Source organism: Balaenoptera musculus, chromosome X (assembly GCF_009873245.2).
Source record: "Balaenoptera musculus isolate JJ_BM4_2016_0621 chromosome X, mBalMus1.pri.v3, whole genome shotgun sequence".
In the NCBI taxonomy this organism is placed as follows: Eukaryota; Metazoa; Chordata; class Mammalia; order Artiodactyla; family Balaenopteridae; genus Balaenoptera; species Balaenoptera musculus.
In genome coordinates this window covers 108855697-108880662 of record NC_045806.1, presented here as the reverse complement: position 1 = coordinate 108880662, position 24966 = coordinate 108855697, and the positions used below count along the sequence as shown (strand labels likewise).

General features: G+C 53.8%; 1 protein-coding gene across 5 annotated transcripts in view; it reads left to right on the top strand.

Annotated features, from left to right (window-relative positions):
* The window catches only part of ELF4 (E74 like ETS transcription factor 4), a 40298-nt gene that overhangs the window by 10156 nt on the left and 5176 nt on the right, over positions 1 to 24966 (top strand). For 4 of the 5 annotated variants that reach the window (XM_036840384.1, XM_036840387.1, XM_036840382.1 and 1 more), the window contains exons 2-8: positions 15632 to 15906; positions 20156 to 20327; positions 20742 to 20834; positions 22226 to 22417; positions 23286 to 23369; positions 23446 to 23638; positions 24326 to 24703. In XM_036840384.1, the coding sequence (XP_036696279.1) occupies positions 15835 to 15906; positions 20156 to 20327; positions 20742 to 20834; positions 22226 to 22417; positions 23286 to 23369; positions 23446 to 23638; positions 24326 to 24703 (1184 nt within the window). In that variant the 5' untranslated portion in view covers positions 15632 to 15834. The remainder of the gene's footprint in view (positions 1 to 15631; positions 15907 to 20155; positions 20328 to 20741; positions 20835 to 22225; positions 22418 to 23285; positions 23370 to 23445; positions 23639 to 24325; positions 24704 to 24966) is intronic. The other variant, XM_036840385.1, reaches the window with a different exon arrangement.

Genomic DNA, 24966 nt, shown 5'->3' with positions numbered 1-24966 from the left:
TGGCAGATGGAATCTTAACCACTGTGCCACCAGGGAAGTCCGATATTCTTTTTTTTTAACTCATTCTTTTTTTAAAAGTATTTATTTATTTATTTATTTATTTATTTATTTATTTATTTTTGGCCGTGTCGGGTCTTAATTGCAGCATACGGGATCTTCGTTGTGGCATGCTGGCTTCTCTCTAGCTGTGGCTCACGGGCTCCAGAGCACGTGGGCTCTGTAGTTTGTGGCACACCGGCTCTCTAGTTGAGGCACGTGGGCTCAATAGTTTCGGCAAGTGGGCTTAGTTGCCCTGCGACATGTGGGATCTTAGTTCCCTGACCAGGAATCAAACCCATGTCCCCTGCATTGGAAGGCGGATTCTTAACCGCTGGACCACCAGGGAAGTCCCTCATTGATATTCTTCAGTAAAGAGTTTCTTAACTTTACTATGCGTTTGCAAAAGAGAACTATTTATTATTTGCCCTTCGTTTATAACCTATTTTTGGTGCAGGGTTCCATGATTATCTGCTCCATACATCATTTTCTAGATGACAGTCATATCCCTTTTCAACCTTGTCTATCTAGCCAACAAAAGACCTCTTTAAAAAAAAAAAGTTATCCTCACACCGCATTCTCTTGAACCACTTTAGCTCTTAGAACTGATCCAGCATCATGAAGTCTTTCCCAAGGGTCCAGTGATCCGACCAGCACCCAATATTCACCAGGTAGAAACACTGTGGTTTTGTACGAAGAGAGAATGCTCTGATGATGACCTGATTGATCATCAACCGCCTTCTTGATGCCGTTTGGAATAAATGACTCTAGCTGGTATGTGTTTCCCTTAGTAGAGGCCTGGAGCAAGAGAAGACGAGTAATGTTTGAGCCTGGAGACCTTTGCCCCCTAATTCTATCCCTATCCCCACCCGTAGACTGTAGCCCTCAGATCTATCAGGTTTCGGGGTCTCTTTTCTAGAGATCTCACTTGGGCTGAGAATTTACATGGACTTAGTTCATGAATGCCCAGACCTGTGTTAGAGTCAGGAGAAGATTAAACAGACCTTGATCCCATGGATTTTACCACCTGTTGGGGAAATAAGACATACACATGAAATAAAGAGCAATTCAAGATTGCATGGGATTAAGAGATCCTGTGGTCAAATTTAAGGGCTATGGGAGTTTCGAAGGGGGCTCCATTGGTGTGGACTCTCGTTATCAGGGCACAACCAGCTCCGTGGATCTGGGGGACTTGGTTGGGACCTTGCTGGATGGGCACTATTTGATTAACCAAAACAGAGCAGCAAGGGCCTGGCAGGCCTGAGAAACTCCGTGAATGAGCCTGGAATGTTCCCTCAGGGGACCATGAGGAGACCACTGGGCTTGAAGCCCAGGCTTGAGTTGGGAAATCATGGGAAACAAGGCTGAGTAGGTAGGGTGGGGTCAGACTGTGAAAGACCTTTGGAAAGCAAGCAGATGAGTTTGGACTGTAAAGCTCTGCCGAGTACGGCTGGTGTGGCCACAGCCGTAGATGTACGTGTGTGCCCTGGAGTAGCAGCAGGCGCCAGCTCGGAGGCTGGGGAGGAGCTGGGCAGAGGCAGGGCCGTGGCTGGAACTCACTCTTCCTCATGCCCAGTCAAGTGGGCTTTCTGCTGCACCAGGCCTGGTTAGCTTTTCAGAGACTTTCACATCCCCTCTATACAGCTTCCCAACAGAGACCACAGGCATGGGGAGTCGATGGGGAAGGCCGGCTCGCTCCAGGGCTAATGGTGTCAGCAAGAAACACTCCCTGGCTCACGGGCACCCCTATTAACCCCGGAGCCACTCCTTAGGTTAAAGCAGGGTAGCTCCGGATGGCCTTTTAAAATGAAAATGTGCTGAGGAGAGAGGTGACACATTAACCCAGCATCACCCATTAACACATTAACACTAAATGGTTTATGATTTTTCTGAGTGGTGGGAAGTTATTCCTGGGGAGGTGGGGTGGCCTGCGGAGCCCTGACTGCTACTAGGGTCAGTAAGCTTGTGAGAAGCTCTGAGTAGCATGAAATCTCTGGTGGAGGGGGGCGGGGGAAGCCCGAGGCTGTGAGAGCCATGTGACATGGCATGCCTGTGGTTACATAGCCCATTAATGGCAAAATTGCCTGAGCAGAGTTTTTCCAAACTTTCCCACCCAAGCGCCCCAAACTATTGAATTGTATCTTAGAGACCTAGAAAGACACAGCTGCATAAAATTTCTTTGAAGTGTGGCATTTTATCTGTAGTGTGAATGCCGCAATGTACTGCCTGAGCATATTTTAATTGATTTCTCAGTGAACAAAATGGAAGCCCCTGGAAGAGGAGCAGTTTCGGACTGTGGCTTTGATCCCTGCTCTGGGGACTGGTCAGCTTTAGCAAGCAAGCCCTGTCCCTGTGGGACCCGCCTAGGAACAGGTCAGGACGTGAACTTTCAAGGTTTTAGCCCAAAGTGCTGGAAGGGAAATCCATCACCTCCTGCATGTTTATTTGCCCACTGTCCCCATTCCTGTCCCCTTCCTTAGTTCAAACTCATTTGATGGAAAAATCTAAGCTGTTGTGCTCTGAGGGGAAGTCATCGGACTTGCTCAGTGGTTGGCTCTGGCCTCATCCTAGCCTTTGGGTGGGTGACCAGATCCCAAGGTGAGATGGAGACAGCGTGGGACCCAGGAAGCTCTGAGGTCTGGGCTCTGAAGGCTGTGCCCACGGATTCCCCAGCCTTCCCTACTCCACCACACTCAGTCTGCAGCCCCTCATTCTGCCCCACCTGTAGTGTGAAGTGTTTACAATACTCTGCAGTTAAAAAAAAACAACAACCAACTGTCTATACACTCAGAGCCTTCCAGCCTACGGCTGCGCCCCCAGCCCCCCGCTCACCTCTTGGTGGCTGAGAACAGAAGAGCCGTCGAGGCTCTCCAGGCCAAAGTTAGCCTCCTCAGCAACCCGAGCGCCTCACTTCTGTCCCCAGAGCCTGCAGGTAGAGACAATGACAATGTAGAAAGAGGGCATACCCTCCCCCAGCTTGGACAAGGTGGACGACGCGCTATGAATATTCAGCTCTCACTCCGGCAGGCAGCAAGCCCTCATCCACACCCCCTGCCTGCCGGGGGTGTAGGGGTGCCTGCCTGGAGTGACGAAACCACAGCAGGTAGGGCCCTGGGCAGGCTGGCTGCGCCGGGCGGGGCAGGGCAGCCAACTGGGTGAGGCCCAGATTCCCCAGGCTGATAAGGCAGCCTGTAAACACCCAGCAAGGGGAGGGGGCAGAGGGCAGGCAACCAGATGGCAGGAGAAGGGGGAAACCGGAGCCCAGGCCTAGCTGCAGGAAGTGGGGCTTGATGTGGAAACATCCTGTCCAGTGGGGACTAGACTCGTGGCCATCAGCAATCATTCCCTCCACCACGGAGGCAAGCTCAGCACGCGGTGGGGCTGCCTAGGGGCCAGGCCAAGAACCTGGTTCCTGACATCTCCAAAGGACAGGATCAACGGGTCTCTATTATGGGTTATTCTACCACCTAGCACTGCTGGTGGGCAGGGGCGGTGGGGGGGGAGCGAAATCAGGACCAGCTATCCCCCCATAGAGAAACTCAGCAGTGGAATCCTCTGAGAGCATCTGACTCTCACGGGAAAGTCCTGTTCGTCACTCTGTGTGAGGAGCATCAGTTGGAACACCTAATCGTGTCCAGGCCCCCTGCAGCACTCCAAGAAGAACCCCATATCCGACATGCCAGTCTCTTCCATCCTGCAGGGCTTTATAATTAGAACTGCAGATGGTCAGAGCTGGTGGAGCCTTTTGCAAAGGATCACCAGACTCATCCACTTCACTTAACAGATGGGGCCACTGGGTCTCAGAGATGGGCAGGGACTTGGCCACGCTCATGGAGACCTAAGTTGAAGCCCCAGCTCTAGAGCATTTTCTACTCCTACCCTGTTGCTCTAGATCCAGCCGCCAACCCTCATGCATAGGGCTGCCTTGCACACTCGCTGAACCTCAGCAGTTATGCTTGTTCAGGGTTATGGGGAGGCTGATGGGAGGAGGGAGCTTCAGAATCAGAAATCCGAAGACCTGGAGTCTGGCCTGAGCTGTTCTATGAACTTTCGTGTGGCCTTGAGTGAGCCCTCTCTGGGCCACTTTTCTTTTTTTAATAGCAGCTTTATTAGATATAATTCAATACCATACAATTCACCCAATTAAAGTATACAATTCAATGCCTTTTTGTATACTCACAGAGTTGTATGTACTTCACCACAACCCATTTTAGAATATTTTTATCGCCCCATAAAGAAACTCTATACCCATTAGCAGTCACTCCCCGTTTTCCCCCAACCTCCGAGCCTCAATTTTGAAGAGACACTTGCCATGGGAGTGTTTTGAGGGGAAAAAACCCCAGCAATGTTGTTTAGGCAGATGGGCTAACCCAGCTTACCGGGAACTTAGATACGAATAGACCCTACCACAGAGAAGAATGGGGTGGGCCCAGCGATAGGCCCCTGGCCACAGACCTGGCACCTATGAGGTGTTCAGGGCTGACTTCCCATAAATATTTGAAAAAACATGTGAACCAACACCCTGAGATAAGAACCCAGACTTAAATTATGTGTAAGCAAGCCGAGAGCAAGTGTATATTTATGGGGCAGGGACCATGCCTAAGCCACCCCAGGTCTGGAGCCAGCAACACTGTGGAGACAGTAGTCTCCTGAGGTACAGGAATAGAGTCAGCCTCCTTCATCGACAGAGCCGGAAGCCTTGTGCTCTACAATACCTTTCCTCCACAGCTGGCCACGGGGGCTCAACTCGTCACCATTTTGGTGCATCTTTGCCCAGAAAGTTAGGTTTCACCTGTCAGATGGAGCTTGGAGGCGTCTGGGACACAGGCTTGGGAAGCTTTCGTTGAAGGACATCATAGGGGCTCCGAGCCTTCAACGTTGGTTGTTGCGAGCAAGCTCTGAGCTAGGACTCTGAGCAGATGGTCGGCAGCATGGAGCAGTGGGAAAAAGCACAGACTTTGAGGTCACACAGGCCTGGGTTTGAGTTCTGCCTCCATTCTTGACAGGCAGTGTGACCTTGGTCCCGTTACCTAATCTTTTCTAAGCCTCACTTCTCCTGTTTGTAAAATGGAACTATTAAAACAGGATTATTACCAAAAGAGATGTAACTGAAAACAAAGTTCAAAGAGCGTACTAGTTGGAAATAAACCTGGGTTCAAACCCGGGCTCTGCCACTGACGAGCTACTTTGTTTGGGATGCTGTAAGAATGAAAGGAGATAGCCCTACGGCAAGTGACTGGCGCGACACCACCCCCGCAGCTTGTACCCAATAAATGTAAATCCGTGCCATCTTCCCTATGCTCCGCCCTGTCACCCTGTAATGCTTACTGTTCGGTCCCCTTCCCCAGAAGCAGAGGGAACAGCCTGGCGTGATATCAGAGGGCACAAAAGAAAATCTTGCCCACTTTAAACGAGTACCCACGCCACTCTGCCCATCCTGCAACAGGCCCACGGCTGAGGCCACAGTGGCTACACCCGCCATCCCGGGTCCAGCACTAGCTCAGATCGGTGCCAACCCCGCAAGCGCTTGCCCTGAGCTGGCACCGGTCTCAAGTGCTTCCACCCGCTCCGCCCAGTCAGGTGTGCTTTCCAAACACGTGCCACCAGCTTTGAGTTGGGCTTGTAACCAAACCCTGGCCCTGGGTTTGCACTGCAGATGTAGGGAGGGGCTGGCAGCAGCCCAGGTGCACATCCAGATGTTGTCTCTGAGGCTTCCGTGGCATCCTCCATACCAGCTGTGAAGCAGTATTTACTCCAACTTGCGGGGTGGAGCGGGCACTCCCCTCAGGGGCGATGGGGCTCTATCGCAGGGACACTGGGTCTTTTTGGCTCTGGAGGCATGGAGGGAGAGGGGAGAGGGCGAAGCCGGACTGTTCTCTTGACAGGAGGCCTGGCTGGTCAGGGCTCTTGGCCAAAAGCACAAGAAGATGACCTCTCAGAGCCGGGAGAGGTATCAAGACCATCTTCCCATCCATTTTCGTTGGCCCATTCAGAACCATCATTTCGAGGGGTCCCCTTACCCTTAGCTTCGCTCACTGCTACTTGAACCTCATGGAACAATATTACCACAGGGGGCCAAGGTGGTTGTGTCTATCCACTATTAGGCCCCCATCCCAGGCACCAAGGCTTCTAGAACCATCATCATGTACTTCTAACATGTCTTCAGGGGGACTGACAACTGGGCAGAGGTGCAGAGCCTGAGGCTGCTACTGCGCCTCTGACCCATTGCCTTGGGAAGGCCTGGCAGAGCTGGTCACCTGCCCGGATCCCTCACGGGCACACAGCCCCACTGCTAGGAGCCCCACCTACCTTGCAAAGGCAACTGGGAGGTATTTACAAGTAGAAGTCACCACACCAAATCAGCAGCGGCTGTGGAACGTGACAGCTTCCTGTTCCATCACCCAGAAAACGCCACTACCCTTGACCCGCATGTAATAGAATACTTTGCTCTCCATTGTTGCCTCCGTCCATCGGCGCTACGGACAAAATCATGCAAAGTTTTGACGTGCCATTGATTTCAGTGTCACCTGCTACTCCGAATTAACCACCATGGTTGGCCTGGTTTCCCCAGGCTCTCTCGCTTCAACCCGGCTCTCCATCTGAAGCCACCCAGGGCTGGTCCTCAGCCCAGGCGGAATTGACCTCAGCACTTACAGCCCACTCTTTCACCCAGCAGGCTCCCTGTGCTCTCCAAGGTGATCGCTAGGTGAGGTGATGAGCTCACGTGTGCCCATCTGCTAACAGGAGCGGCTTGTGGAGGCAGTCCCACCTCCCTCCCAGGTCCCGGCTCCCCCGGCCCGAGCAGGCTGGCAGAGGAGCTGCTGGGGCGTCCCCTTGTGTAGACAGCTGTCTCCTCAGCCTTCCTGTGAGGGATCCTCCCCACTCACCCACAGGGCCCCTCCCCTCTCTGCACTCTCTGACCTGTGTGGGGCAGGGGCGGGGCTGGGAGGGCCCGCAGGCCCTGAAGGGGAAACTGCTGAAACCCCTGGGACAGGAAGTGGCAGAGAGGGGCTGTTTCCTCTGGCAGAGCAGGGGTGCGGGGAGGGCTGGCCCTATCTCCTGCTCCACTGCCTGTCTGCTGTGGGCCCTGGGAGGCCGAGGAGAGCCGAGAGCCCTTCTTTCCCTGCCTCCGCCCCACCCTGCAAAATGGAGGCTCCTGGACCACCGGGTGAGGGGGGGCGATGCTTCCTCAGAGGAGGCCATGTTCATTTTGCCGGAAGAGGAGTTCGGAGAGAAGGGCAGACAGGTCAGCAGAAGGGAAGGGTTAGGCGGGGCAGGTGAGTATAAGTGAGGGGGCCCACAATGGTAGGGAAAGCCACAGCTGGGCAGGGGAACCTTCTGTAAGGTCTTGTTCGGAGAGAAAATGATCAGAATGGTGCCTGCTCAAAACCGTGTGAGTTGGAAGTGCAGCAGATTGCTGAGTCTCTAAATTGTAGGGCTGGAAAGGGCCTGAGGCCATCCAGGCCAACCCCCCTCGCTGTGCAGCTGAGGAAACTGAGGCCCACAAAGCAAAAGTGACTTCCTCAAGGTCACAGTATGGGCAGAGCTAGGGCCAGAACTTTCTGATGAAAATTAGGAGTTTGTACTTGATGTTCCACGCCTCCCTCCAGGCACCTCTGAGTCTCTGTGACATTCTTCTACGAAAGGAACTTGATGAATTTATTCACTCTGAAGGGGAGTGAAGCCTTTGGTCCAGGAGTCAGCAAACTTTTCCTGCAAAGGACCACATAGTAAATAGTTTAGCCTTTGCGGCCCATGTGAACTGTTGTCACAGCAACTCAACTTATGATGCAAAACCACCACAGACAATATGTAAACGAATGCACGTAGCTGCATTCCAATAAAACTTTCTTTGTGGACACTGAAATTTGGACTTTGTATAATTCTCCTGTGGCATGAAATATTGTTCTTCTTTTGATTTTTTCCCCCAATCCTTAAAAAAATACAAAAACCGTCCTTAGCTCACTGGCCACACAAAAAGACGGTGGGCTGGATTTGGCACATGGGCCATAGTTTGAAGACCTCCTGCTTTAATGTAAGTCAAGCTAAGGTGTTAAGAAGAGGAGGAGGAGGAGATATATCAGGTGAGGAGGAAGCAGGTAAGGCTTTGTAAAGGAGGTGACATTTGCTTCAGATCTTGAACACCGTGTGGGAATTGGAGCCACAGAAATTGGGGAAGGGCATATCAGGCCTAGGGGACAGTGTGAACAAAGGCACGGAGGTGGGGAAGTCATTGCGAAAGTTAAATGTGTTCTGCACATGTGTGGCTTCATTGTTGTTTGCCAGCCCTGGGTCTTTGGCTGCTGTCTGTTCTCACCAAAGGAAAGGGTTGGCTTTTTTGAGGATGCCAGAGAGACAAAGAGGAGGGGAGAAAGAAAGGTCACCTGGGAGTCACGGCAACTAGCTGTGTGACCTTGAGCAAGTCACTTCTCCTTCCTCGAGAACTCGGTGTCTGCAGCTGGATGACAGGAAGGATGGATGCCATGATCTTTCAGGTCCCTTTTAACTTTGGCATCCTGAGACTGCGTCAAGGAGAGGCTTTCAGCCATGTGGGGGAGGGGGAGGGAGGAGCCCCCGCGAGCTCACGGTGACTTCAGGGCTGAAGGTGCCCTCCCTGTCTGCCCACCCCAGCCCATTGGCTCTTTCCACCTCATCCTTTCTCGAGCCCGCCCCTCTGTACAGGGGACGCTGGACTGCCCCTTGCTTTTCCTTGCCTGGAAAGTAGCCAGTAGGGGAAGGGGGTGTTTGGAAGGGGCACCAAGAGCCAAGCAGGTCTCAAACCCCGAGCCGCCCCTCCCACCTGGGGGAGCCCCAGATCCCAGCAGGGAGCCTCTGCATTCGTTTCTAGGACACGTGCTGGCAGGGGCCTCGACAAAGAACACTGTCCCTTCAATAAAAGTTATCTGACTTAATATCCTGTTGGTGCCCAGCCACAGATTGCCCCAGCTTCTAAAAAACCCACTAATAAATTTAATTAGTCTCTGGTCAGTGTGTCTGTCCCCCGCCCATTCCCCCCCCCCGTGGAAGCAGGCAGGCCTTACTGGGGGCAGGGGTGGGGGTGGAGCGTGTGCCATTCGAAGCATTTTCATTCAGCACATGCAGCTTTCTGCTACAGTGTCCAGAATGCCAGCCTCGCCAGGCCAGGCCTGCTCCTCTGGCCACTGAAGGCCTGTCGAGGCCCCCCTGCCCGGGTGTGTGTGCGCGCGCGCGTTTGTGTGTGTGTGTTTAGCAAAATGACTGTCTGGGCCCTCTTTTTTCCACCATTAATCCTGGATTTTTCAAGATAATCCCAACTTCAAAATGTCCAAACTGAGCTCATGTTCTTGCCATATTTCCTGCCCCAGTCACTCTCTATCTTTTACAATTCTCACAGCAAGAACAGGCTGCAATCTTGGGGTCTCTGCAATTACTGTATGGCCCTGTACTCTGTCATTTTATTCCTTCAGGGTGGCCCTGGGATTCACCTCCTTGGCTCCAGGTGCCCCACCTGGTCCCCTTCCATCTCCTCCACTCATGCACTCAGACCAAACTGATCTTCCTTGAGAACTGCTTGCCTTATGCCCCTCCCTTGCTCAAGAATCAACAGTAACTCCCAGTTGCTTTCCATATCAAGTTCAAATTCCACCACCTGGTGAATCGAGGCCTATGCACTTATCCCCCTGATTTCCCTGCCCCCACCCCAGCCAGCCCCACCTCTTCCCCATAGTCAAACTGGTTTCCGCTCTCTACCATGTTTGATAATTGTTGGTCATGTCCCCCCTCAGCCTCCATTTCATCCCACCATTCCATTTCCCTTTCTTTCTTCCTGTCCATCCAGGTAAAGATATCCTGAATGCTTAATGCATGACCTCAGCCAGAGAGACACGGATCTGACCAGGAAATCTAAAAACACACTTAGGGAGTAACAGAGGGCTCTCACCTACATTGACCTGCTGGCCTTCCACAACAATCCCGTGAGCTAGGGAGGATGGCCTCGTTCCCCAGAGGAAGAGGGTGACCTGCCTAAGCCCCAAGGCAAAGCTGGGTCCTCTCGCTGGGAAGCCCATGCCCTTACAGTCTGCAGGGACTTCTGGGGTCTTCTAGGCTGTGGCTGGTAGCGCACCCCGCTGGGGTTCAGTAGCTTCCCTGGATTTGGCTTTGCCCGCTTTCCCGCAGCATGTTCTCCCCATCACTGACTTGTTCTTCGCTTCCCAGGAGCGCTTGGTGCCCCTCTGCCTCCTCCTCCTGGTCCCTGGAGCTCTGGAGATGAGGGTGTGGTGGCTGCAGGCACCTCCAGGGGGCGCTCTTTTGGCTTTCTCAGGCCAAGCCCCTGGGAGTCAGGGCAGCTGGGGAAATAGGTTCCCTTTGTCATAGCCCTCCCCCCTTCCCCCCCCCCCACTGGGGCTTCTGTAGTGCTCTTCTTGCCACATAACCACAACCCAGAGGGCTGGGGCTGGGTGGAGGTGGTGAGGACGGGACTGGGAGCACTCCTTCAACCACAGCAGCCTGTCCCTCCCTACAGGGCCCCCATCCCAGGAGAGGAGCCAGCCCCTTCCAAGCTGACAACTGGAAGCCTGCAGCCCACCCTGTCTATGTTCTAGAGCCATGGGGGGGGGCATCCAGGAGCTTAATGGGGTCCCCAGCCGCCCTTGCTCTCTGGGAGGTCACCTGGAACTCATCATCTGAATGAGTGTGTTTTAATTTTCAAAGCACTTTCCCACCACCATCTTCATTCACCCGAGACTCCCTGGTGAGCAGCTGCTAGGCCTGGATTCCCCTCAGCCCTCACCCATCTTAAGGATGACAGAAACCACAGCCCAGAAAGATGGCTGACTTTTCCGGGGTCACACCTCTTGTTGGGATGCAGCCAGGAGAGGGCTGTTGGGTCTCCTGGAGAAAGAGGAGCAGACATCTCTGTGCCTGCGACCTGCAGCCCTAACCCCCCCTCCACTGCGCCAGCTCCGGCCCGGGAAAGTAGGGGCAGGCCTGGAGCTGAGAAAGGGCAGGGGCAGTTGGAGAAGAGCTCTGGGCCTGCCTTACCATCAGAGCTGTGACAAACCCTACACGAGAATCAGGCAGTGACCGAGGGCCAAGGAAGGAAACTGGGTTTCTTGTAAATAAGCACAGAGAAACCCCAACCAACAGAGCTTGCAAAACCTTTATTTTTTTCCCTCCCTCTTCCTGATTTCATCTCAAATGGAGGGAGTGGTAAGAAGGCAGGAATAGAGGAGAAGAAGCTGACAAAATAGCTGTGGCCAGGGCCCCTTCACTGGGCATCTGTTCAAGGAGGGGGGTTTAGCTGGCTGCTTGGAGTCCAGCTCTAGTTGGACCAAGGTTGTGCAGGAGTCCCACACTTGGCTTACTTCTGCTACGTCCACGGCTACAGACTGGACCCCCGAGTCTGGCCCTCTGCCTCTTAAATACACGCCACTGGTCATGTGGTGCAGTGTGCAAATGTGCTGCTTGATGACTATTAGTCGGAGGAGGGGCTGTTTTTAAGTAGAGGGTACAGCTGTTCCTGGGGTAGTTTCCATTTTGTTTGTGGTTGTGGGGGAGGGGTGTTGAGGGAGTGGGAAATGGCATGAAGGAAATTGTCACTTCCTTTCCAGAGAATTCCAGAAAGGTTTCAGGGAGGACGGGGTATTTCAGGAGTGAGAGCTGGCTGCGAGAGGGCGAGGAACTGGAGAGCTCTGCTCTGTGGGCCGAGCTGACCATCTGGCCCCCATGTTTGCCGGCGTGTGTGAAAATGCCACGGGTGTTATTAGTGATTCTGTGAGAGCCATTGGCTCAGCCGAACGGGTGTAGATTTAAAGTTGCTCCACGGAGACTGTGGACGTGGCTTTCACAGAGGGGCTGTTTCCTGTAGGGGAGGCCCAGATGGGTGGGTGCTGGACACCGCTTGACGTGTTCCAGTGACAGCCCCAGAAAGGGTCTGTACGTCTGAAGGGGGCCCAGCTGTGATGACGCAGGAACAGCCCAAACCACTTCTATTTTGCTATTTTGGTTTTGAAATGCAATCACAACCACAGAGAACCAGAGGTGTGCGTTTGCAGGCCGGGGGTGTGGGCGCCCTCGCTTTCTTGCTCCCTCCTGTGGCGCATGCGCACATGTGCGCGCACACGCACAGGCCGGGGCCATATGCTCTCACAAAGGCTTTGCTTTCAGCCCAAGTAGGACAGGCCCTGGGAGCCAGGGATACTGCAGTGGCCTCAAAGGGAGTGGAGCTCTTGCCACCCTGGGAGTGGACTTTGACTGGAGCCAGCTGTGAGCTTTGCAATGATGGGGCGGGGTGGGAGGAACTCAGCACCGGTTACTAAGGGTAACCAGGTGCCCGATTCCTTGAGCCGAGTGTCCTTGTGGACCTTCCTAGCCCCCCACTCACCCATGAGGCGGTGTCCAGGGCTCTAGGCCAGTGAATATGTGTCCCAGGGCGTCTGTAAGGACGCCAGGGAGGGGAGCCCCTGTGCGGGCCTCCCCGGCCTCCAGCAGGGCGGGCCTTCTTGTGCTGGTGGCTTCTTTGGTTTCAGGTTCCTGGGAGAGGGAGGTTATTTTGAGGGACTTGGGGGAGAGTGAGTGAACATGCAAATGAGCCTCTCCCCACCTCTCACTTTCAAATCCTCAAACATCTGAAGGGGGAAGGGTGAAACCTTCTGGACTGGAAGGTTCCATGGGGGTGAGGGGAGACTTTTCTTAGCTCCCCACCCCCACCGCACACACCTCTTCACCTTAGCTTCAGGCTCGAGCTCGGGCAGAGCGAGAAACCAGGATCAGCCTTGGGTGCTGGGTGCAGCCTCACAGTAGTCACAATTCTGGACCGTCGGGACCTGCACCAACCAAGTCCTGAATTTGGATATTTAGACACGCTGATACCTAAAGAAGGCAATTGGATTCGTCTCTATCTTGTATTTCAAACCTCTCCTTTTTGCCTTGATGGCCAAGGGTTCCATCCAATCCAGTGCGGAGCTGCCTTCCCTCTCCCACCACCCCCCCTAGGAGAGCGGGCCTGGCGGGGGCTCACACCAAGGACCCGTGGGCCACGTACACATTCTGCTACTGGCATTCTCCTCCTGGGAAGCAAGAGGACTTTGAGTTTTCCGTGGGGGGGGGCTGGGTGGCCGTGGCTGCCCTCTCGCCAGCAGAACCCTGGGCCCCGCCCCGGCCCACTTCACCACAGCCAGCTTCTGCCAGCCGGCATCAGCTTGGTGTGTAGCCAGTATTAGCTCGGGCTTGTCATTCTCACAAAGGCAGGCCTGGCGGAGGAGGAACCGACGACTGAGCTTGTGGTTGTGCTGGCCCAGCCAGGACCAGAGCCCTTTGACACACAGAGGCTCTCACGCACATATCCCCACACCCTGCACATATGTATATCTACAGTGTGTTTGCACACCCACAGCAAACTCCCTCCCGAGCTCCCCTCGTTGTAAATTACAGTGCAGAAATACACAGATGTAACACACACAGAGTGCACACGTTTCTCTCTCTCCTGTAAGCTAGAGCATGTGACACCCACCCCACACCCAGTGTACGCATGGGTATACTTATTGCCCAGGAAACACACCTCACTGGTACTAGCTGACCAGTACCATTCATTCATGTGTTCGTTCCACAAACATACATTGAGCGCCCGCTACATGCCCAGCACGGTGCAAGGTGCTAAAGTTTCATCCATGCCCTCAGTGAAGCCACGTTCCAATGGGGGAGGTAAGGGAGGTGCACAGAACTGTGAAGAGAAGCCAAATTGATGAGCAAACCTGGAGGGAAAGGCCATGGCGGAATGACCTCGGAGGAGAGGGGGGGCAGACACAGGAGTTTCATGTTTAGACAAAGTGGGATTAGGTGAAAGTGATCGCCTTTCATTTGATTAGTATGAGAATGCTTCCTGGGGGCAGACGGCGGCCTGTGGGAGGGCGGGAGCTGCGGAATGCGGGCCTTGGGGCACTTTGGCTGGGGGAGACAGACCTTCCAAGCATAAATGGCCCTGGGAGGCTTCTCCAGGAGGCCACAGGCGCCCGGGTCACGTGCAGGTGGGGGGGTGGGGGGGTTGTGGTGGAAAGCCGTGCTAGCGGGGCTCAGCCTCTCATTCACCAAAGGGAAACTAAGACCTGCTACGTTGACTTGAGCGACTTCTCAAAGTTTTTGCTTGGGGGTGGGTGGAAAGGTGTGGGGGGGGAGGGCGGAGCCAGCCCTGTGGGCTAACGGAAAGGAAGTGGGAGAGGCCTGGGTGTCTCCTGTGGGGGAGAGCGGTCATCAGGGAGGTCACCCGTGATCCCCCTCCCTTTCCTCCCCTTTGTCCCTCTCTTAAGTTCCTCCTTTCTTTACGGGCCAGGAGAAGGTTTTGCCACCCTGACACAGCCAAAGGAGTGTCGAGGAGCTGGGGGTCAAGTGTGTCGCTCCTCCTATGGTGCGTGGAGCCAGTTCTTCAGACGCTTATGGTTGAACCAGGCTGTTCGTAGACCTGCCACACCTACACACACGCGGGTACCACGCAGAGCAGAACCCTCGGGGCCAAAGCTGTGCTACCTGAGTGTTCGGGCTGGAGATGCTGACCGCGGTGGAGGGAGGGGCGTGGGAGGGGAGCCAGGGCTTTGGGAGGCAGGCCTGGGTGCTGCGCAGATGACTCGAGAAGGGCAGCGAGCACAGGAAACAATCAGAGGCCCGGGTGCCACGTGAGCACCTGAGGTACAGACTGTGAGTGCCACAGAGGACAGACGTGTGGACTGCAGCAGACAGGTCTCCTGGAAGAGGGGGGCCCTGAGCTGGCCCTGGACGATGGGGAAGGTTCCCTGCGCCCCTCCCCCAGCTGCGGCTCTCCTCGCCGGTTCCCAGGGTGACAGTTCAGTCTTGAAACTGAAAGCAAAGCTAAACCAAGAGCACAAGCCACATACGGCACAGAGGCCATCGTCTCTGGCGGGCGGCGGCGGTGGCTGGGTGCTGACGAGAGGGCAGGACATGCGGCCCACCTGTCCCTCTGTCTCCAGGCTCTCTGGAGGCGTGGCTGAGTCTGAGAGTCCCATCCCCTCAAGCAGGGTCAGGCTGTCACTGGCCCTGACAGCACAACCCCTACAGTGAGACATTACTTCCACTGTGGACTCTGCCCTTCAGAACTAAGTGGCCCCTACTCCCAAGGCAAACTGAGCCAGGCAGAGCCTAGAAGACCATCCCGTGCACCCAAATGTCCCCACCCCAAGTCTCGCACACAGATTCTTTCCCCAGCCAAGGGTTCTGTAGGGATTCTTCATGCTCCATCCATGAGGCCAGATGGGCTTCCCCTGGCTTCCCCTGTGGCACACCCTGGGGATTAATCTTCAGAGTGGAGAGAGCCCAAATTCCCGCTATCTCTCACCTTCTCCAGAGGGCGTGGGAAGGGAGGGAGGCCAGCTCAGGTGCAGATGCTGGTGACCCAGACTGGCATCGAGGCTCAGCCTCTTCCCCCTCAAGGTGACTCAATTAACTTTCTCTTCTTCCTTCTTTCCTTACCTGCCTCCTTTTCTTTTCCCTCCCCCTTCTGCTCCCACTGTCCTCCACTTTTGGCTATCCCTCTTCTGGCAGTCTGTCCTAGGAACAGACCTCAAGGAAGGGGACTTACTCACTGCCCCCATCTCTCCCTTCTCTATAGGTCGCTCCTGCACTTGGCCCAGCCCAGCATGCAGCCTTGAACCTGGCTTAGGCCACCACCTACTCCAGCTCTCTACAACCCCTATTTTACCGTGGCTCGTGGTGTAGGCTCTAGGCTCCAAGGTACAGCATCTCTTCATTTAGGAAACCCCACGCCTCCAGAGGGCCCTGCGGATCCCGCAGTCGGCCCTCTGAGAAGACAGCATGGCTATTACTCTGCAGCCCAGTGACCTGATCTTTGAGTTTGCAAGCAACGGAATGGATGACATCCACCAGGTATGGCCCCAGAGAACAGAGCCTGGTCAGCCGGCACAGACGATCAGATAGACACAGACAGGCAGGCGGACAGCCAGTGAGCCGGCCGACCAGCCAGCTAGCCAGAAAGCAAATATTGTTGTTGTTGTTGTTGTTTTAATGTATATTTTATTTATTTATTTATGTATGTTTATTTTTGGCTGCGTCGGGTCTTAGTTGCGGCACACGGGATATTCGTTGCAGCATGCAGGATCTTTTGTTGTGGTGCGCGGGTTCTTCGTTGCAGCACTTGGACTTCTCTCTAGTTGTGGCATGCGGGTTTTCTCTCTCTAGATGAGGCATGCGGGCTCAGTTGCTGTGGCACGCGGTCTTAGTTGCCCCGCGGCATGTTGGATCTTAGTTCCCCGACCAGGGATCGAACCCGCATCCCCTGCATTGGAAGGCAGATTCTTTACAACTGGACCACCAGGGAAGTCCCAGTCAGCAAATATTGATCAAGCACCTACTAGGTTCAGGACATAGGGGCTGCTTGCCAGCCGGACTGTGCACCAACGAGTCCCATGCGGCCAGGCAGTAGTCATCGGGTGGTCATTTAGTGAGCTGGTTTTGCCCACGTGCAACTACAGGGCACGTATAGTTCCCAAGCCAGCCAAGCAGCTGCTAAGTACACTAGCTGAGCTGTCAGTCAGCAACAGGGGCTGAATGCACAGGTGTACACTGACCTCCATGTGCATTTTTGGCCACTTTGCTTCACCTCCAGTGTCACAGTGAGTAAGGTGCTGGGACAACCACATAGCGGGACTGAGAACTGCCAGCTGGCACCGCAGGGTACAGTCCAACCCCCAGCACCTTCAGACTCATGTCTCTAGCCCGGTGGATGAGCCCTTCCATAACCGCCTTTTCAGCCTCGATCTAAGGATTCAGGATAAACTGGAGATAGGTTCCTCTAGTGGGAGGAAATTGGAAAATAGGACAGAATTCTGGCACTCAGGCCCCCACTGCTCCATACCTTGCCTGGCACTAGGGTACTTATATGTACCCATTGGATGGTGTCCTGGCACACTCATCCCTACCCTCCACTACCCTCCTTCCACACACTGGAGAAGAAGAGGCAGCCAGGTCCGGTAGAAGGAATGGAAGATTAGAAGTCCAAAGTCCTGGGCTCTGATCCCAGTGTGGCCACAGTGTCACCTGGGCAAGTCCTGTCCCCGACCCTATCTGGCTGCCATCTCCCCATCTTCACCAAGAGGAGGTCCAGCTGGATTATCTCCAAGGGCACCCCAGCCTAATTCTGATGCTGTCTATCCCAGATCCCTGTGAGGATGGGAAACTTTGTCCAATCTCTAGTGACCTACCAAAGGCTGCCCCCTAGTGGGCTTGGAGTACATGGTACTTTCTGTCCAGCTAGGTCTTAACCTAAAGTTGCTCAGTTTTATCCAGCATCTCTGGCGTGCCTAGCCTCCTGGACGAAGGGAAGAAAAATCTAACTTTACCTGGGTTCTGAACTCCGCTAGTCACTTTTTGACTTGTTTCTAGTCCACTCAGCAATTATTTCTGTTCTTCATAAAGGCTGCTCTTCACCGAAGCTGTTCTTCCCTCCCGACCCCACGCCTGCCCCTCCACCCTCAGCAGACAGCCGCTCCTCCAATCCACAGAGAAGCTCAAACCCAAGGACGCCCTCACTTTCCCTCCCTTCTCCCTCTTAGCAATAACATCACCTGTTCCTATTTCCTTTCCGCCGGCCTGGGACAAAGAAGTGTCCCTCTTCCTTCCAAGGGTAACACCTACCCCAGTGCTTAATCTCTTCTCTCCTGCCGCCTTCAAGACCTCACACCATCCATCACCTCCTCTCTCTCCTGTACCTTTCAGACCTCCCACACCTTTCTCCTCAACCTAGAACATTTTCATGTCTCCCCAACCCTAAAAGAAACCCTTTCCTCCCTTCTGCCCGCCTCCTCCAACATACCACCTTCTTAGCTCTGTTCTTCTCCCCAGTGTAGCCTCCACCCTCCGGGTTTACTTTTTCACCTCCCTTCTCTCACTCTTTTTAGGAAACAATTTTTGTTGCAAAATATACTGTGAATACAAAAGAGGTAACGTATAATGGAAAAGAATCTGTAAAAGAACATATATATGTGTGTGTATATGTGTGTGTATGTATGTATAACTGCATCACTTTCCTGTACACTTGAAACTAACACAACATTGTAAATTAACTATACTTCAATTTAAAAAATGAATACAAAAGAGTGCATAAATTATATATATATATATATTTTTTAAAGAATAACTATAAAGTGAATACGCATTAACTCACCACCCAGGTTAAGAAATAAAACGTTACTAGTCTCCTAGAAGCCCCTGATGCCTAAAGCACCTAATGAGAACCTACTCTATGCCAGACCCTGTTCTAAGTGCTTTATCTACATTGATCTGTTTAAAAAACCCTATGGGGTCAATAATATGATCGCCCCAGTTTTATAAAGGAGGAAACCGATGCACAGAAAGGTTAGGTAACTTGCCCAAGATCACACTGCTCGTAAATAGCAGAGTTTGGTTTCAAACCCAGGTAGTCTGGCTCTAGATCAGCACAGTGCAGTAGAATTATCTGAGATGCTAGAAATGCTCTAGATTTGCGCTGTCCAATGTGGGGCCATGTGGCTATGGAGCACTTGAACTATGGCTGGTGCAACTGAAGAACTGAAATTTTAATCTTGAAAACATTTACACAGTCACTGGTGGCTAGTGGCTATCGTACTGGACAGGTAGCTCTAGACTCTGTGGCCTTAATCACTACGCCCACCTGCCTGCCTCCCTCTGTCCGTCCTCTCTGAGATCTGTTGTAATGTGTTTTGGGACCCCAGCACTCCCCTGAAACTGCTCTAGCCGGGTGACTGCCCAGCGGCCAAACCCAAAGCCAGTTTCATCGATTTTATTCTTCTGGATCCTTCAGGAACATTAGGCAGAACTGAGCATTCTCATTCTTTTTTTCATGAAGAAAGAATTAACAGACTCATGAAAGAAAATTTGGAAAATACAGACAAGTAGAAAAGAAAAAAAATCACCCAAAGTCCCACAACCAAAATATAATTATTATGAACATCCTGGTATATTTCCTTCTATTCGTCATTTTTAAAAAATTTGTTTAATTTATTTATTTTTGGCTGCATTGGGTCTTCGTTGCTGTGCCCGGGCTTTCTCTAGTTGCAGCGAGCGGGGGCTACTCTTTGTTGTGGTGTGGTAGCTTCTGTTGCGGAGCACGGGCTCTAGGCGCATGGGCTTCAGTAGTTGTGGCTTGTGGGCTCTAGAGCGCAGGCTCAGTAGTTGTGGCTCATGGGTTTAGTTGCTCTGCAGCATGTGGGATCTTCCCGGATCAGGGCTCGAACCCATGTCCCCTGCATTGGCAGGCAGATTCTTAACCACTGCGCCAGGGAAGCCCCTATTCGTCATTTTTAAAAAACAGTGGTGATTGCACTCATTTTTTAAGTTTAGCTTTGTTTGATTTTAGAACAACTATGTCCTCTGGGGGTCAAATTCTCATGCCAATAATTTTATCCACTCCCAGGGATGAGCTCTTGGATACATATTTTTGTCTCCCTGAGGTATCTCCATTTTAAATACCTCAGTGGTACCTCCAACTCACCATATTCAGACACTTTCTCCCTATCTTTCTCCAAAAACCTGCTCCACGTCCTTCTGGGTTCCCCCTTAACAAGAACAGTATCCCCATGCACCCACTGAATCAAGCTGGAAATCAGAACCCTCCCCCCATCCAGGCAGGGACTAGGCCCTCACCTTCCTACCTCTATAATGCCTCTGTTCTTCTGTCTTCATTCCTACTCTCATCACCACAGACTGAGCCCTAAGATGTTCACAATCTGAGCCCCTAACCCTGGTACCCAACCCTGAGGGTAGGCTGAGTCCCTCGCCCTTGCCATTGACGAATCCTTTCCTACTGGCTTCAGAATGAGCCTTATCCTCATAGACTGAGCACTAACCCTGGTCACTGATTAACCCATAACTACGACCAGTTAGAACTGTCTGCCCTTGGTTGAGTGCAGCTGGTACAGAGTTAACCCATCTCTATTAATTAAGAACCCACTCAAAGCATCACCTAGTGAGGTTGGACCCAGAGCAATGTCATGCCCTACAAAGGACAGCCCCTGAGGGATCCAAGAATTAGGAATTGCAAGAAGGGCCAGATTCTGGTACGGAGGGCTTCCTGGGAGAGGCGGGTGAGCCCTGAACCAGATCCCTCTCTTCTCCGTAGCTGGAAGACCCCTCAGTGTTCCCAGCTGTGATCGTGGAGCAGGTCCCCTACCCCGAATTACTGCATCTGTACTCAGGCCTGGAGCTGGACGACGTTCACAATGGCATCATAACAGACGGGACCTTGTGCATGACTCAGGATCAGATCCTGGAGGGCAGTTTTTTGCTGGCAGGTCTGTTTCCTTCCTGGGCAGAGAAGGTGTGGAGGAGAAAGGGGTTCTGTCTTCAGGGAACAGTAGTCCACAATGGCTTCTAGTGACCCCACGCAGCCAAGGTCAAGGCCCCCAACAGGTGGAAATTAGATGGGGTGATTAGGATAAGCAGGAGGTAGTACCACTTCAGAGAGGAGGAAACCACCTAAATGGATTCATGATCTCCTGAGATGGAGCGGGACAGTGAGGGGAGACCAGCTGGGATGGGTGTAGAGAAAGGTGGAGAATCAGGGTGGGAGGCGCTCTGGTCCCCTCCCGGCTGCCCCTGGGCTCCTTAGCTCCATTCTCTGAGCTGGCCCTGGTTGTAGCTGCATCCACTGCCTTATGCCCTGAGGGAACTTTTCTTCTCCCCCACATCATGGAACCCGGCACCAGATGACAATGAAGCAACCTCGCAAACCATGTCAACCACTGAAGTCTTGCTCAACGTCGAGTCTCCCAATGACATCCTGGATGAGAAGCAGATCTGTAAGTTTGAACCCTGGCGCCTTAAGTTGAAGCAATACAAAATTCCATTTAAAAATATCACATCCGTGTATTAGATTCTCAGGGACATGTGTGCGCACCCACACCCACCCATATACACGTGCACGTGCTGTTTGGCTCTGGCTGGAATGGGAAGGGCAGGACGGCACTGGAGACAAGCAAAGATGGCCAGGGTGACTCTTTGGGGTTTTTTTTTTCCTAGTTTTTCAATTATGGTAAAATACACATAACATAAAATGGACCACCTGAACCATTTTTCAGTGTGCAGGTCCGTGGTATTAAGTACATTTGTTATGTTGTGCGGCCACCACCATCCTCTCCAGAACTCTTGCCATCTTGTAAAACTGAAAGTCTGTCCCCATGAAACACTAACTCCCCATTTCCCCTTCCCCTCAGCCCCTGGCCACCACCATTCTACTTTCTGTGTCAATGAATTCGACTCCTCTAGGGACCTCAGATAAGTAGAAGCTTACAGTACTTGTTTTGGAGGGACTGGCTTATTTCACTTATGTAATGTCCTCAAGGTCCGTCCATGTATAGCATGTGTCAGAATTTCCTTCCTTTTTAAGGCTGAATACTATTGGCCAGGGTAACTTCAGGCCCCTCTGCTGTCTTGCTGAGCTCCCAGGAAGACCGTGCAGGGTGTGGCTTATTTAGAAATGGACCAGGCTGGGAGCTTTCTCATCCCTTCACTGTTCTGGGAGGTTGGCCCCTACCTCCTCCGATGGCCCCCGAGGCAGGCTTCTCCCTCGGCACCCCCCAGGCATTTGCCGTGACTCCACAGGAGGATTCCTGGCCCCAACTGCCCCCTCCCAAGGAGGCGCTGGGATACAGTGGGGGAAAGAAAGCCCTGAAGCTGCAAATTCTGAATCCTAGCATTCCTAACCCCGACTCTGTCACTAATATTCATTCAGGATTCAACAAATATTTTCTGAGTGCCTGCATGTACCAGGCATGTGTGACCAGCTTGCTGTGTGACCTTGGGCACATGCTCTGCCATCTCTGGGTCTCAGTTTCCTCACCAGAAAAGCAGAGGAATTGGGCTAAATGATGTCTAAGGCCCCTTCCGGTTGTGAAATGAGTAGATGACTAAATCAAGGTGGCCCTTTTCCTTGGGTGTCACCTGGAACTTCCCCACCACCAGCAGTGGGCTATAAATGTGGCCGCCGTGATTGGGGCCAGCTCGTGCCCACAGCTCTGCAGATGTTTCCTCTCCTAGTGTTGTGAGACACGGGAGGCGTTTTCAGGTGTATCCTGTGTCTGGGACCGTGGGGAATGGCGCCTCGCCCCGCCCCCCCAGGAGCCCGCCGCTCTCTTGCGCACTGGGAGGCCGTGCCCTGGGCCCCAGCCACCTCAGGCCTTTCTTCTTGCAGTCAGCACCTCCGAAATGCTTCCAGACCCGGACCCTGCTCCGGCCGTCACTCTGCCCAGCTACCTGTTTCCTGTCTCTGAGCCCGACGCCCTGAACAGGGCTGGTGACACTGGTGACCAGGAGGAACACTGTCTGGAGGAGAAGGTCCCCAGAGAAGAAAGTGCCAAGAAGACTGGAAAATCGAAGAAGAGAAGTAAGAGAGAGAAAGGGGGAGGGGGGGGAGGGAGAGTGTTCCTTCAGGGTGGTGGGCAGTAGGAGGGGCTCAGGGAGACCATAAGTAGGGGTGAGTGTCGGGGTGAGGCTCACAGACACATTAAGAGAACAGCTCTCTGGTGTGGCGGGGTGGACAGAAAGTCCTCCCTTCTGGAAAGACGGGCCTCATCAGGTGGCCTGCCCAAAGCCTGACATTGCCCAGGCCACCCCCATCTGCCCAGCAGATATGTAAACTTTTAAAAACCCAATGATCCCCATGGGTTGCATCCTGTACTGAGTGTTCAGACACCAGGCTTGGCCCCCTGGCCAGTCCCTGGCCCTCTGGGGGCCTCTGCCTCAACCCGTGCTCTTATCTTCCCTCTCGGAGCTTACGGAGCCGAGACCACGTATGGGAGAGGACTTTGGGCTTTCCCAAGCGCCAGTGTTATTGATTTACTCAGGCGATGGCTGGTCGATACTGCCGTGTCCGTGCGGCAAGCAAACCCTGGTGCCACACTTATCCGCACCACAGTCACGCCTTTAGGCTGCCTTTTTGTTTCAGAAATGAGGCGAGGCAGATTCTGATCTTGTAAAGGTGGCTCATCGGCAAGCACTCCATTGCCCCACACAGGAGCGGTGTTCTGCTCTACCTTTGGGGCCTGAAAACGAGGGCGGGCCATTGGGCAGGTGCGGGCACCTGAAGGCTATGCCTGTGGAGAGTGACCCTGGGCCTCCCAACCTGCCTCTTCCTTGTCTGCCTCACCACCCCTAACTCGGCGAGCGCTTGGGCCCTCCCTCTCAGGAGCCTGCCCTTCAGCGCTCACGCTGGCTGGGCTCAGCCTCATCCTGCTCCCACCATCCCCCCACAGTCCGGAAGACCAAGGGCAACCGCAGTACCTCACCCGTCACTGACCCCAGCATCCCCATTCGGAAGAAATCGAAGGACGGCAAAGGTACGGCGGGGAGGCAGGTGAGGCGGGCAGGGAGCCGGGGGGCCTGGGCGCCCCCTCACCGCCCGCCGCTCTGCAGGCAGCACCATCTACCTGTGGGAGTTCCTCCTCGCACTTCTGCAAGACCGGAACACCTGCCCCAAGTACATCAAGTGGACCCAGCGAGAGAAAGGCATCTTCAAGCTGGTGGATTCCAAAGCGGTGTCCAAGCTGTGGGGGAAGCAGAAGAACAAGCCTGACATGAACTATGAGACGATGGGGCGGGCACTAAGGTAGGAGCCCCTGCCCTGAGGGGCCACCAAGCTCTTCCTTCTGTCCAAGGAGTCCCGTCGCTAAGGGGTCTCCAATTTTCCCTGAAGAGACTGGGCTCTGTCTGGGTGATGTGTAAGTGCCTCGCTCCTGTGGCCTGGGTCACCGGGACACTCTTCGGAGGAGGGAATTCCTGTGACCCTCCCGTTTGCTTGCCCCCCAGCCCATTTCCCAGGTCCCGCCTGGGAGGGACAGTCCCCTTCCTCTTGCATTTCTGTCCTAGCCTTTTTTCTTTTTAGAGCAGAAAGAGAACTTTAGGGCCCCCCATCCCCAAGAAGGGCTTCCTTCACATTCTGCAAGCTAGGGGCCCAGGAAGATGGGCCTGACTTACCCACGGTCGGTCTCTCAGGTTGGGGGACCGCTGAACCCCCATCGTCCACCCCCTCCCATCCTTCACTCACCCCTGTCCTCTGCCCCAAAGCAGGATGGGGATCAGCGTTTGCAATCCCTTCTTGTGGACCCTTTGAGTCATCAGGGGGAGAGATCAGAAATTTCATAAAAGCCTTCCAAGTCCGAGAGTTGGCCCTACCCCTTCCCTTGCCCTTGGGCTCCCGTCTGGCTCCCCGACCAGCCTCCACCTCGTGCGCGCCCTGCCCGGGAGGGTGGTGTGTCCCTGGCTCACCCCCCACTTTCTGCCCCGTGTCCCACAGATATTACTACCAAAGAGGCATCCTTGCCAAAGTGGAAGGACAGAGGCTGGTGTACCAGTTTAAGGAGATGCCCAAGGACCTGGTGGTGATTGAAGACGAGGATGAGAGAAGTGAAGTCACAGCCACATCCCCTCAGGCCTCCGCTCCCTCCACCTCGTCCAGCAGCACCACCCGGCGAGCCAGCTCCAGGGTATCATCCAGAGCTGCCCCGCATGGCAGGGGCGCCACTTCCTGGGAAAAGCCAAAGGTTCAGCACGTTGGTCTACAGCCATCTGCGAGTCTGGAATCGGGACTGTCTCTAGACGAGGAGATCCCCACTACCTCCACGGTGCTTGTCTCTCCACCAGAGAGCCAGGCCAAACGCACCAAAGCTGTGAGGTAAGTGCACCCAGGTCGTTCCAAGTCTTCCCATAGTACCTCGTGATGGGGGGCGTTTTCAGCTTCTTGCAAAGCTCCGCACTCTCTCGGGTCTCCTGGGACCCTTGTGGCATCCCTGGGAAGCCAGTGGGACACTTGTTGGTTAAAAGAGGAAAAGTGACTTGCCTGAGGTCACACGCCAATGTAACGGCCGAGCCAGCTGTTGACCTGGGGGGCTTCTCTTGCCAGCTGGGGCTGTTTCTGTTACCCCAGAGTGCTCCCCA